This window comes from Amblyraja radiata, chromosome 27, assembly GCF_010909765.2.
Source record: "Amblyraja radiata isolate CabotCenter1 chromosome 27, sAmbRad1.1.pri, whole genome shotgun sequence".
Lineage (NCBI taxonomy): Eukaryota > Metazoa > Chordata > Chondrichthyes > Rajiformes > Rajidae > Amblyraja > Amblyraja radiata.
The window spans coordinates 5,770,653-5,784,707 of record NC_045982.1 but is presented as its reverse complement, the minus strand read 5'-3'; the positions used below and the strand labels follow the sequence as shown (position 1 = coordinate 5,784,707).

General features: G+C 46.2%; 1 protein-coding gene across 1 annotated transcript in view; it reads left to right on the top strand.

The window, feature by feature from the left end:
• The window catches only part of nkain1 (sodium/potassium transporting ATPase interacting 1), a 331,689-nt gene extending 324,149 nt beyond the window's left edge, over positions 1–7,540 (top strand). The window contains exons 8-9 of the mRNA XM_033044991.1: positions 3,262–3,281; positions 4,046–7,540. Of these exons, the coding sequence (XP_032900882.1) occupies positions 3,262–3,281; positions 4,046–4,077 (52 nt within the window). The 3' untranslated portion in view covers positions 4,078–7,540. The remainder of the gene's footprint in view (positions 1–3,261; positions 3,282–4,045) is intronic.
• The last annotated feature ends 6,515 nt before the right edge of the window (positions 7,541–14,055 follow it).

Genomic DNA, 14,055 nt, shown 5'->3' with positions numbered 1-14,055 from the left:
GTTAAATCCCCCAATTGCTCCACAGTATTAAATAATATTTCAGCAAAATGATTTAATTGCATCCCTCTAACAGTTTTATTGCTGGTGACGTTGGTTGTTAAAAGTAAACACATACCGTCGTGGCGCCATTTGTTGCCCCCTGACTCCAGTGCACATTATCATTGACTTCAATTGAGCCCTGCTGACCAAGAATGGATGTGCAGGGAGGAACTGCAGATGCTGGTTTAAACCGAAGATGGACACAAAATGCCGGAGTAACTCAGCGGGACAGGCAGCGTCTCTGGAGTCATAGAGACACGGAGTGATACAGCGTGGAAACAGGCCCTTCGGCCCAACTTGCCCCACACCAGCCAACATGTCCCAGCTACACTAGTCCCACCTGCCTGCGCATGGTCCATATCCCTCCAAACCTGTGTTTAAGAAGGAACTGCAGATGCTGGAAAATCGAAGGTACACAAAAATGCTGGAGAAACTCAGCGGGTTCAGCAGCATCTATGGAGCGAAGGAAATAGGTGACGTTTCGGGCCTATTTCCTTTGCTCCATAGATGCTGCTGCACCCGCTGAGTTTCTCCAGCATTTTTGTGTCCCTCCTAACCAGTCCTGTCCATGTACCTGTCTAACTGTTTCTTAAACGTTGGGATAGTCCCAGCCTCAACTGCCTCCTCCAGCAGCTTGTTCCATACACCCACCACCCTTTGTGTGAAAATGTCACCCCTCGGATTCCTAACAAATCTTTTCCCCTTCGCCTTGAACCTATGGTCCTCGATTCCCCTGCTCTGGGAAAGAGACTGTGCATCTACCCAATCTATTCCTTTCAAGATTTTAAACATTCTTATTTATTCTTTCGGATCACCCCTCCCCCCCCCCCCCCCCCCATCCTCCTGCGCTCCAAGGAATAGAGACCCAGCCTGCTCAACCCCTCCTTATAGCTCGCACCCTTGTCACTCAGACTGAAGAAGGGTCTCGACCCGAAACGTCACCCGTTCCTTCTCTCCAGAGATGCTGCCTGTCCCGCTGAGTTACTCCAGCATTTTGTGTCGATCTTCGACCAGGAATGGGTGTCTAAGTACCTGCCAAGTGTGGTTGGTAAGCCGGTGCATTGTAAGTTCAGGCACTGAAGATCGTGGCTGACAGCTCAGATTAATTAAGTGCTGTATCTGGGATATCAAAATCTGCAATAAAGTGCAGTCTCACTAATTATATTTTAATTAATATTTTCAGTGATATTTACCAACAGCACTTTCTGGATTGGAGGCTCATTTATCACCGTGCTCTGAGACATTGGGGCAGAGCAGTGTAATGAATTTATAATCGGTAGAGCATTTGAAGGCAGGATATATCTGTGGGAAGAATGTATTTACACTGGTGGAACTTTTGACTTCCTTTTGTTTCCATCGCCTCCCTTTCAAACCAATATAGTGTGCCTGAAAATTTACAAAGGAAATATTTCCATTTTAATATTTAATAATATCCACTAGCACTATCTGCTACAGGAGGCGGCACAGTGACCAAGCTTTTTTAGTTTTACCTTAGTTTTAGATTTAGAGATACAGCGTGGAAACATGCACACTGAGTCCACGCCGACCAGCGATCCCCGCATATTAACACTATCCTGCACCCACACTAGGGCCAATTTTTATATTTACCAAGCCAATTTACCTACAAACTTGAGATGGACACAAAATGCTGGAGTAACTCAGCGGGACAGGCAGCATCTCTGGAGAGAAGGAATGGGTGACGTTTTGTGTCCGAAGAAGGGTCTCGACCAGAAAAGTCACCCATTCTTTCTCTCCAGAGATGCTGCCTGTCCCCGCTGAGTTACTCCAGGTTTTTGTGTCTATCTAAAGGAAACCAACAATCCTTCAAGCCAGAACTTCCAGAAACAAGCCCAGTTCGAGTTATCTCCAGACTAGGTCGGCATCCCTAGTGAATGGAGTTTTGATTTGTTTTCTCCGAAGCAGCCTGATGTTGGAGTCATTTTTGAGCCTCTCTATTATTAAAGCTTTATTTCAGACACAGGTCCATATAACACATCATACAGTATAAGGAGATACAAAAATACATTAAAAATTGCATATTAGCCTAAAAGATATACAAGCTATTGCACCAATGCCGTCTTAGCCTAGAAGTGAATCTATAGCAGCTTTTCAGAGGGCTGACTAGGGCTTCAATTATGTGGTTCTCTGACTTGTCCAGGCAACACATAAAACTAAACATCAGCTGTCTTAAGAGTGCCTCACAGTTTTCTACCATTCACAGTGGCACTCCAGTGGACACAAACAATTGACTGGCACTATGCCACCTAGGGACACGAAGCAGCAACCTCATTGCATCATTGTATGCTACCTTGAGCCTCTGCATACTCTTTTTCTTATAGTTAGACCACAATTGAGCAGTATATAACGGTGTGATGTAGGTTCTGAACAGGGAACACTTCACAGAGTCAGAGCACATAGAAAACTTCCTTATAAGCATGTTAGCTTGAAGATAAATTTTACAGCGCTGTCGGTAGAGGTCTTTGTCATCCGTCCAGTCATCGGATATGACATGACCTAGGTATTTAATTTCCTCACACACAGCAAGAGGACTGTCTGACAAATAAAAGGTCGGAAAAGTTGATTCCCTGTCCTCAGCGCTTCTAACTATCATTATGCGGCTTTTCTTAGCGTTATACTTTATGTCATAATCAAGGCCATACTGAGAGCACACTATAAAATCGCTGGAATCATTTGTCACACAGCTTCCTATCACAACGTCAATGGGGCATGGAAACAGGCCTGTTGGCCCACCTTGCCCATGCCGACAAAAATGCTCCATCTACATTCGCCCCACCTGCTTGCGTTTTGTCCATCATTCCTTTATCAATGCACGAGTGACTCTCGATACAAAAGTTATTTTTACTTAAGTGCAACATTGAATCATACGCTAGCCACGAGGCTACTTAAAGGAATTCTGTCCCAGTGAAAATCAGCTCGATCAGCTATGATCAGAGAGTAAAAGTGGGATAATACTTCCATTCAGGCGTATATGTGGCACGATGGCATATTTTCTACCATTCACATCGGCTCATTACAAATGGGGGGAGACTTTCCCAAACACATTTCTAGTTGAGTGGTCACCCTTTAAAGAACAGGAAAGGTTGTGAAACACATCCGTAAAGCTCTGCGGCATGAGCCACGTTAATGGTACTTTGTAGAATGTGATGAAAATGGTGGCTGAATATCCAACAAATTTACTGAATTAATTCATTTCTCTTTCAGGATTCCATCCAGGAGCACTGGTAGGTAACTCCCATCTGTCTATTTATGACGTCTTTCATTCTCTGTGTTCTGGTTAGAGGGGCAGTGGCCAGACTGGATGTTCGATCTATTCTTATTATCGTCTGAAGATGGCTGTCAAACCGAAACGTCACCTATTTCCCTTTCTCCAGAGATCCATTTTATTCGGAGAACTGGAGAAAATCACTCTCTTCAGCATCTCTGCGTTTTGTGTCTATCACAAACATTTAACATAGAGTGTTAGAGTGACACCGTGGCCCTTCAGCCCAACTTGCCCACACCATCCAACATGTCCCAGCTACACTAGTCCCACCTGCCTGCATATGGCCCTCCAAACGTGCCCTATCCATGTACCTGTCTAATTCTTTCTTAAACTTTGGGATAGTCCCTGCCTCAACTACCTCCTCTGACAGCTTGTTCCATACTCCCACCACCCTTTGTGTGAAAAATGTTACCCCTCAGATTCCTATTAAATCTTTTCCGCTTCACCTTAAACCTATGTGTCCTCTGGTCCTCGATTCACCTACTCTGGGCAAGAGACTCTGCTTCTACCCGATCTATTCCTCTCATGATTGTGTACACCTCTATAAGATCACCCCCTTCATCCTCCTGCGCTCCAAGGCATAGAGTCCCAGCCTGCTCAACCTCTCCCTACTGCTCACACCCTCGAGCCCTGGCAACATCCATCCTCGTAAAACCATTTTTAAAAAACATTTTTTTTTTTCAGTTGCGTGTTTAATTGACTGCAGCTTTTTTTCCTCTCCAGGTCAGGGTAAACAGGGGACTTCCTGGTCGTAGGGAGCCGGGGCGCAGAAAACAAGGGCCACAGGCACGGTCTGCAACCGAGCACCAAGAGCAGACACTGTTTGGGGATATTGTCGAAGAATCAGAACGCTCCATGAGGCACGGAGTGAGGGAGAGGGAGAGGGAGCGACGTACAGGAGGATTGTAGGGAATTCAGACAAAGAAACCTCAGTGGTAACCAGTTATAAATGTCATTGAAACTTCACAGAACAACAGAGAATTTTGGTACTTTTAGGATTAGGCAGGTACAGTGGCGCCCTCTGATGTTGGATGTCCAATGCGACTGGCTGTATTCACAAAGCAGTCCATCTCCCCCCATGCAAGGTGAACGCCCATGGAATGAGGAATGTTTTAACACTTACAGGCAGGTGGCGCCACCACCGACTCAGGCCAAGGACAAGTGGAGCAGTTGGTGTTGTGGGCCCCAGCGTTTTACTTTGTAACCAGCCAAGAGAGGGGATGGTGTCTGCTCCCATTGTCCAGTTGGAAAAGAAAGTATGTGCAGTTTTTTTGGAGGGTTTTTTTTTTTTTTGATCTCTCTTTTACCAAAGACTTCAGTCCAAGCTGAAGCTGAGTTGCAAAGATTGCTGCAACACTTCCAACTCCAACTGGCCTTTCACGGTTTTAAAGTCATGAGCACCAAGATGTGGACACAGGCAAGGCCGTCGACTGGATGCGATGCAAGAAAAGGCTGGTTGGGAGAATTCTCCGGTTCAGTTTGTGTTTGAGGTTCACTACATGCTTACCCGGGTGTGTCTACATTGCACCAATTTTCTTTCTTCTAAAGGACCACTGTGATTCAGTCTTATGTCACTGCAAGTCCAAATGAAATCGATTGTCCCCCCCAATCCCTTTCTTTATCTAATTTCCTGGCGGTTTTGTGGTTAGCGTCAGCGTTTATTCTGGTGATCTCCGTTTCAGGACTAAAGCTTTTCACTGTACCTCGGTACAGGTGGCAATGAACTAAACTCAAACTCATGACTTTGGCAATAGTTTTCCACTCTTCGGAATCCATTCCACAGATAAACAGGATTTGGTGCCATAAAAGCAGTTACCACACAATTTGCCTCTCCCCCCCCCCCCCCCCTCGTCCCCTCCCCCTCCTTAGCCAAGAAATGACCGACGTAATCGTGAAAGGTCTGGATAGAATGGATGTGGAGAGGATGTTTCCACTAGTGGGATAGTCTAGGTCCAGAGGCCATAGCCTCAGAATAACAGGACATACCTTTAGAAAGGAGATAAGGACATTTTTATTTAGTCAGAGGGTGGTGAATCTGTGGAATTCATTGCCACAGAAAGCTGTGGTGACCAAATCGATGGATGTTTTTAAGGTGGAGTTTGATCGATTAGTAAGAGTGCCAAGGTTTATGGGGAGAAGGCAGGAGAATGGGGTTGAGGGAAAGATAGACCAGCCATGATTGGATGGCAAAGTAGACTTGATGGGCCGAATGGCCTAATTCGGCTCCTACAACTTATGAACCCATAAGTGGATTCCAAACCATCTCAAGTCAGTAGGCCTGTCCCCCTTGGCTTTGGTTTGACTGTCACTCCCCAAATGGTTTCCATTGCAACAGCAAGCCTGAATGAAGAAATGTCAACTGGGATGAAGTGGGGTTCCAATGTCCCCAATGTTCAGTGATACCTATTGTCTGAGAGGATATAAGATATTTCAGGAGGCAGATAACCTCTGAGGTATCATCCGATATTTTTGGGGGGGAGAGGGGGGAGTTTATTGTTCCATGATGTATTTTCTGGATAAATGGTTGTCATTTGTGGTAGGGGTAAGAGTAACCCAGTTGACCTCATGGTCCATGTTGTTGGGGTTTTGTGGCCTTGTCTATGCATTTGAGGTGACCGGGCCACAGGGTGAATGGTGAGCGGGGTCAAGGTTGGGAGGGTGGTACCTCCAGCCCATTCTTGATGTCCTGCCGATGGTTTGTATCCGGTCCTTTAGGTCGTTGTGCTGTTTGACGTTTCGAAGCTATCAGGGCTGGGGTGGGATTAGTGCTAGGGGGGTGGGCAAGGTGGAGATGCTTCTTGCATCACCCATGAAGATCTGGAGGACACTCCAGGAGTTCTACTGAGTTGGGTGGTTTGAGGAGCCCGATGAACGTGCGCTGTGACTCTGGCGAGCAGTGCTCTTGGTGCTGGAAGGTTCACCTGTGGCCCATCAGTTGGCGGGGTCGTGCTTTTCCCCCTCCCTGCTTGTCCTCCATCGCTCATCCCAAGAAGAAAATGGGAACCTGCAAAAAAAATTGTTGCCTTTGTAAGCTCCGGTTGCAGGAAAGATGTTCCAGATGTTGGGGGAGTCCAGAACCAGGGGTCACAGTTGAAGAATAAGGGGTAGGCTTTTTCGGACTGAGATGAGGAAAATCTTTTTCACCCAGAGAGTTGTGAATCTGTGGGATTCTCTGCCACAGAAGGAGGCCAATTCACTGGATGTTTTCAAGAGAGAGTTAGATTTAGCTCTTGGGGCTAACGGAATCAAGGGATATGAGGGAATAAACAGGAATGGGGTACAGGTTTTGGATGATCATATTGAATGGCGATGCTGGCTCAAAGGGCCGAATGGCCTACTCCTGCACCTATTTTCTATGTTTCTATGAAGAGCAGGCGTTTGTTATATTGGGTTGCCGGGGAACATTGGTCATGAACTGTCACTAAGTTCAACAGATACCATGGGAACATCCTCAAGAAGAGGTCATTCAGTTCTTGGGCTTTTTAACAGCGATGAACCTTTCCCCCTTGGCTTGCGTCACCCTGCAGTAACACAACCACAGCCCAGTAGGCAGAAAGGTAGCTGGAATGTTTATTTCGTCATGTGGGCACTGTAGGCATTGTTCGGCATGAGTGGCATTCGACGCCCATTTTTAATCGCCCTTGATAAGGTGATGGGGAGTCCAGTTGGTGTACTGCCGTGGCCTGACTGATGAAAGTACTCCCGCAGTGCCGTCGGGGAGAAATGCCGCCACGTAGACCCACGCCAGCGGAGCGACGGGGCGCAACGTTGGGAAGGTGCGAGATGGAGGGGGCACACCCCCAGTTGTGGCGATCTCCTTGCGTAGATGCTGCCCTGGTAGAGAGCAGGAGATGCATGGGTGGTGACCAGCAGCCCTGCCATGATGAAATGCCTGGCCTCCACCTCAATGCACCAATGTCAATAAACCGAGCTGACCCTGATGGTACTTAATGCCAGGTTGGATGTAGGGCTTACCAGGGAGGCTGAGGGAGCAGGAATGTTGTTCCAGTTCCAGCACTTTTCCAAGGCTTAGACCTGTCTTGTGAATACAGCCACCGGGCCAGACGCCTTAAGACTTTTTTTGACAACCTACCGAATGTGTATCACAGCTTTTCTGCCACACATTATCTTTGAAAATGTTGGTGTACAAGATTATCACTGAATTTTGTAATAGCTGATGGAAAAATAAAATGAAGGCTGCCGCCAGTTTTAATAGTAGATTGTGTGTTGATTTGAAAAATAATTTCCTGCACGTGATTCACCACAAGCCAAAGAAGAGAGCGTGTTACATTCCATTACCACGGGCGACACGGTGGCACAGTGGTAGTGTCACTGCCTTACAGCGCTCACAGCGCCAGAGACCCCGGTTCGATCCCAACTACGGGTACTGTCTGGACGGAGTTTGTACGTTCTCCCTGTGACCGCGTGGGTTTTCTCCGAGATCTTTGGTTTCCTCCCACACTCCACCTGTAGCTTAATTGGCTTGGTATAAAATGTAAATTGCCCTTAGTGTGTGTAGGATAGTGTTAATGTGCAGGGATCGCTGGTGGGTGCGGACTCGGTGGGCCGAAGGGCCTGTTTCCGTGCTGTATCCCTTATCTAAATTACTGCCACATGTCCCAAAGTGATTTATAACAATGGAATACCTATGGGCTGTTGTCAAATTAAGCTCCCATGGACCATAATGAATTAATGGAGAGACTTGTATTTAGTGTTGTTAGAAACATATAAAATAGGTGCAGGAGTAGGCCATTCGGCCCTTCGAGCCAGCACCGCCATTCAATATGATCATGGCTGATTGTTGGATGGGAAAATAAATACTGATCTCGAGTACTTGGGCAAGCTTGTGAAACTTCTTTGAAGCAAAACCAAGTATCTCTCACCACCACTATTCATGACTAGAGAAAGGCCTAGATAGAGTGGATGTGGAAAAGATGTGGGAGAGCCCAGGGCCAGAGGTCATAGCCTCAAAATTAAAGGATGTTCCTTTAGGAAGGAGATGAGGAGGAATTTCTTCAGTTAGAGATAGATAGATAGATTCTTGATTAGTGTGGGTGTCAGGGGCTGTGGGGAGAAGGCAGGCGAATGGGGTTAGGAGGAAGAGATAGATCAGCCATGAATTCATTGCCACAGATGACTGTGGAGGCCAAGTCAGTGGATATTTTTAAGGCAGAGATTGAATGATTCTTGATTAGTACGGGTGTCAGGGCTTATGGGGAGAATGGTCATAAGGTCATAAGTGCAGAATTAAGCCATTCGGCCCATCAAAGCTATGCCGTTCAATCATGGCTGAACTATCTCTCCCTCCCAACCCCATTCTCCTGCCTTCGCCCCATAACCCCTGACACCCGCACTAATCAAGGGTCTATCTATCTCTGCCTTAAAAATATCCATTGACTTGGCCCCCACAGCCGTCTGTGGGAAGGGTAAGACAGATCTGCCATGATTGAATGGCAGAGTAGACTTGATGGGCTGAATGGCCTAAATCCGCTCCTAGAACCTATGAAATGATTGTCTTTTTGTGGTTCGCATCGAGGTCATCGCGAATAATGTGTTGAGCAACAGTGCAGTGTAACTAACGCCTTTAGGTCGAGTGAGGGTGGACCGGAATATTTCAGGAGCATCTTTTCCGAATGCGCTCTCCCAAGCTGTAAGACGCCCTTTCATCCGGGATTTTCCAATCAATTGATTTTGAAGAATAACATGGTGCTGGCAGCCTGCCTGCGATGATTCTGTGTGCCTGAAGTGTGAAAGCGAGCGCTTTAATGGAGATTTAATAGTAGCAGTTTACACAGTAAAGACATCTAAATTGTGAGCCCTGGACTGCAGATGACAGCAGAGGGAATTCGCCTTCCGCATTCCTGTTTTAAGCAGAGAGAAGTCAACCAGAGAAGCTAGGATTAATCTTCTTGGGGCGGAGAGGGGAGATTTTTCCAGGAGTGACTCCGAGAGATCCCTAGCGGTGGTGGGGAGGTCAGTACCTGTGATGGAATGCGCTGTTCTACAACTCTCTATCGTCTCCCCTCCTTCGTTCCTGAGCTTTCAAGTTGATGACCAAGGCGGTGATACAAATGCTGGAGTAACTCAGCGGGTGAGGCAGCATCTCTGGAGAAAAGGAATGGGCGACGTTTTGGGCCGAGACCCTTCTCCAGACTGATGTCAGGGACAAAGATAGAATGTGGGCGAGTAGAATGTAGAATAGTAAGATTAGTGGGAGAACTGGGAAGGGCATGGATAGAGAGAGGGAAAGCAAGGGCTATCTGAAGTTAGAGAAGTCAATGTTCATACCGCTGGGGTGTAAGCTACCCAAGCGAAATATGAGGTGCTGTTCCTCCAATTTGCGCTGGGCCTCTGGCAATGGAGGAGACTGAGCCATCATCGGAGATCAGGTAGGTTAAGATGGACAGAGCGGAGGTGTTCAGCGAAACGATCGCCGAGCCTGCGCATGGTGATAGGGCCATTCTGTGTGCTCATACACCTGCACAAGGTGGACATCAGGAGAATGGAGGAGCATTTAGATGAGGTGATCAAACGCAAAAATGCAGAACTCCAGATCGTCTAACAGTTTCTTTCCTTCGGTTATCGGGCTTTTGAACGCTCCCACCATCAGCTTGGGGTCCAGTCCAATTTACCCCATTGTAGACATTGGACTCTGTCTATGGAGCTGATGTGCTACAATGCACTCTGCACCCTTTTGCTCTACAGTTGTACTTGAGTTTGACGTGATTATATTTACGCTTAGTTTAGTTTAGAGATACAGCGTGGACACAGGCCCTTCGGCCCACCGAGTCTATGCTGGCCATTGATCACCCGTGGTTCTATCCTATCCGTTAGCCTACAAAGTAGCCAATAAACCTGCACGTCACGGGAGGAAGCCGGAGCGCCCGGAGGAAGCCCAGGCAAACGTACAAACTGCGTACGGACAGCGCCCGTGGTCAGGATCGAACCCGTGTCTCTGGCGCTGTAAGGCAGCAACTCTGCCACCATGCCAGCACTACATGTAGCATTATCTGGTCAGATAGCCTGTAAAACAAAGTTTACTGCTGATACCGTGGTGGAGGTGACAATAATGAAACAGTTGACAAAGTAGCAAGTTTCAGAGAAGGATTTTGGGTTGGGGTTTAGGGCAAACGGCGACAATTGAAAAGGCCAGCTCAGTACCTTAAACACACTTGCATCATCCACAAACTGGTAATCGTCTGTCAAAATGGGGGATTCAATGGGAAGTTACTTGTCAGGATATTTGTGAAAATGAATAGCTTTGAACCATCTGTTGCCCCAACTGCTGATTGACTGCTCTGTTCCCAATTTGTCCCGGCAGTTTAGACAAAAATACTCATAAAATAGCAACAAATAATGGCACAATGCAATATTGAATTAAAACACCTTCAATCGCAGAAAAACAGATGTTGATGTCGAGCATCCATGTCGAACCTTTTGAAATCATTATCCGTGGAAAAGCTGAATTTCAGTTTTCTTGCTATTCATTAACGCACCAGATGTTTGAATATTTAAAAAGGCACGAGGACAATATTGTTCTGATTGAGCAAAAGAATTAACATTCCCAAAATGTGTGTTGCCTCACTGTTTAAAGAGTAATTGTACTTTTAATTAGGGAGTAGTCAAGCTGTCTCTGCCGATTCATGTTAAGAGGCTTCACAATGGTCTGGCTTGGAGCTGCCTTGTCCTGGATGTAACCAAACTATACACATTGCTGTTCAAAAAGGAACTGCAGATGCTGGAATATCGAAGGTACACAAAATTGCTGGAGAAACTCAGCGGGTGCAGCAGCATCTATGGAGCGAAGGAAATAGGCGACGTTTCGGGCCGAAACCCTTCTTCAGACTGATGGGGGGTGGGGGGGGGGAAGAAGGAAGGAAAAGGGGATTTTGCTAGCCCTTGCTGTCTCCTCCCCTTCCTTAACCCTCTAGCTGTCTCCTCCCACCCTCCCATCCGCCCGCCCTCGGGCTCCTCCTCCTCCTCCCCTTTTCCTTCCTTCTTCCCCCCCCCCCCCACCCCCCATCAGTCTGAAGAAGGGTTTCGGCCCGAAACGTCGCCTATTTCCTTCGCTCCATAGATGCTGCTGCACCCGCTGAGTTTCTCCAGCAATTTTGTGTACCTTCTTATACACATTACTGGTTTAGCACGGTGCAGATGACCAGCTGGGATGAAAGAGACTACAAATCTTAAAGCACCCTTCAGCACACCACAAAGCACTTTGGAATCAAGTGTTTCAGAAGTCCGTGTGAAGTCCGTGTGAAGTTCAGAATACGGGCTAGGCCATTTAGGACTGAGATGCTGAGAGTTGGGAATCTGTGGAATCCTCTGCCACTGAAGGCAGTGGAGGCCAATTCACTGGATGTTTTCTAGAGAGAGTAGATATTGCTCTTAGGGCTAATGAAACCATGGGGTATGAGGATAAGGTAGACAAAAGTGCTGGAGAAACTCTGCGGGTGTGGCAGCATCTATGGAGCGACTGATGAGGAGAAAGCAGGAATGGGGTACTGATTTTGGATGATCAGCCATGATCTTTTTGAATTGTGGTGCTGGCTCGAAGGGCCGAATGGCCTGCTCCTGCGCCTATCTTCCATGTTTCTTCACTTTGAATAGTAGATCCCTGGGGAGAGTGTAGTCGAGCAGAGGGATCTAGGAACACATGGACTGTTTCCTGATAGTGTTTCCACAGGTGGATTGTGAAGAATGCACAAAATGCTGGAGCAACTCAGTGGGTCAGGCAGCATCTGGAGAAAAGGAATAGGTGATGCTTCAAAGCTGCCTGACCCACTGAGTTACTACAGCTCTTTGTGTCTATCTTCGGTTTAAACCAGCATCTGCAGTTCCTTCGCACACTGGAAATGTATTTCTTGGAACACAGGAGACTGAAGGATGATCCTATGGAGGTGTGTAATATATATAATACTCTATTCCCCACGTGATTTTACAAACCTCCATCAGTCGCCTGCCTTCCAAGCCATCAATTTCCAGTCTTTTTATATATATTAGATGTATATATTCAAGAGAGTTTTATTGTCATATGTCCTGAATTATGGAACAATTTTATATTTATAAATATATATTTATATCTCTATATTTATATATATATATATATATATATATATAATTCCATATTTCAGGACATATGAAATGTGGTTAAGAAGGAACTGCAGATCCTGGAAAATCGAAGGTAGGCAAAAATGCTGGAGAAACTCAGCGGGTGCAGCAGCATCTATGGAGCGAAGGAAATAGGCAACGTTTCGGGCCGAAACGTTGCCTATTTCCCTCGCTCCATAGATGCTGCTGCAGCTGCTGAGTTTCTCAAGCATTTTTGTCTACATATGAAATGTGGGGGGTTTTTGCATAGAATATATATGAATTATATGTAATTGTTCTATATCTCGGGGTAGTATACAATAAAACACCCTTGATATATATGTGTGTTTATAATGTATTTATATATATGTAAAGGCTGGACATTTACATATATATATATATATATTTGTTTCATATTTCGTTACATATGGCAATAAAACACTTAACAAAAGGATATCTTTCCCCTCTCATCGTGTATTGTGCTGAATGTCCACAAGGGGGAGTGCTTGTGCTTCAGCGGAGGTGAGCTCCAGGTATTTTACATACCAGGAAGGAAGCTGGCAGCTTCTGAGGGATTCATTTGTGAAACATGATGAGTTTTTCTTGACTGAACGGCGTTTACCAGTTGGTTTGAATTGATATCCCTGCCAGAGACTTCTGCTGAGAGTTCAATGTTATTTTTTTTTAAAAGACACTAAGTGCTGGAGTAACTCAGAGGATCAGGCAACATCTGTGGAGAACATGGATAGGTGACGTTTCACAGAGTGCTGAAGTAACTCAGAGGGTCAGGCAGCATCTGTGGAGAACATGGATAGGTGACGTTTCACAGAGTGCTGGAGTAACTCAGCGGGTCAGGCAGCATCTGTGGAGAACACGGATAGGTGACGTTTCACAGAGTGCTGGAGTAACTCAGCGGGTCAGGCAGCATCTGTGGAGAACATGGATAGGTGACGTTTCACAGAGTGCTGGAGTAACTCAGCGGGTCAGGCAGCATCTGTGGAGAACATGGATAGGTAACGTTTCACAGAGTGCTGGAGTAACTCAGAGGGTCAGGCAACATCTGTGGAGAACATGGATAGGTGACGTTTCACAGAGTGCTGGAGTAACTCAGCAGGTCAGGCAGCATCTGAGGAGAACATGTGTAGGCAATAATTCTGGTTGGGACCCTTATTCCTAAATTCATTATTTATAGGAGCAAAATTAGGCTATACGGCCCATCAAGCCTACTCCCCGCCATTCAATCATGACTGATCTATCTTTCCCTCTTGATCTCATTCTCCTGCCTTCTCTCCATAACCCCTGACACCGTTCAGTCCCGACCCAAAACATCACCTATCCATGTTCTCCACAGATGCTGCCTGACCCTCTGAGTTACTCCAGCACTTTGTGTCTTTCTCTTTGCAGACCCGCATCTGCAGTTCCTTGTTTCTGCATTCCAAAGTGTTTAAAGGTCGTTTTGCAATTGCAGATTTTTTTTTTTAAATGAGCAAAAAATGATGACCTTGTGACTCCACGGTTTCCAGACGGTTTATGTTTTACTTCAGGGTCTGGAAACGTCAGAGATGTCGAGCAGGAGAACAAGAGTCTAACAATAGAAAGTTCAAAGTGTATCTTGTGTTACATCAGCTTCACAATGTATTTCT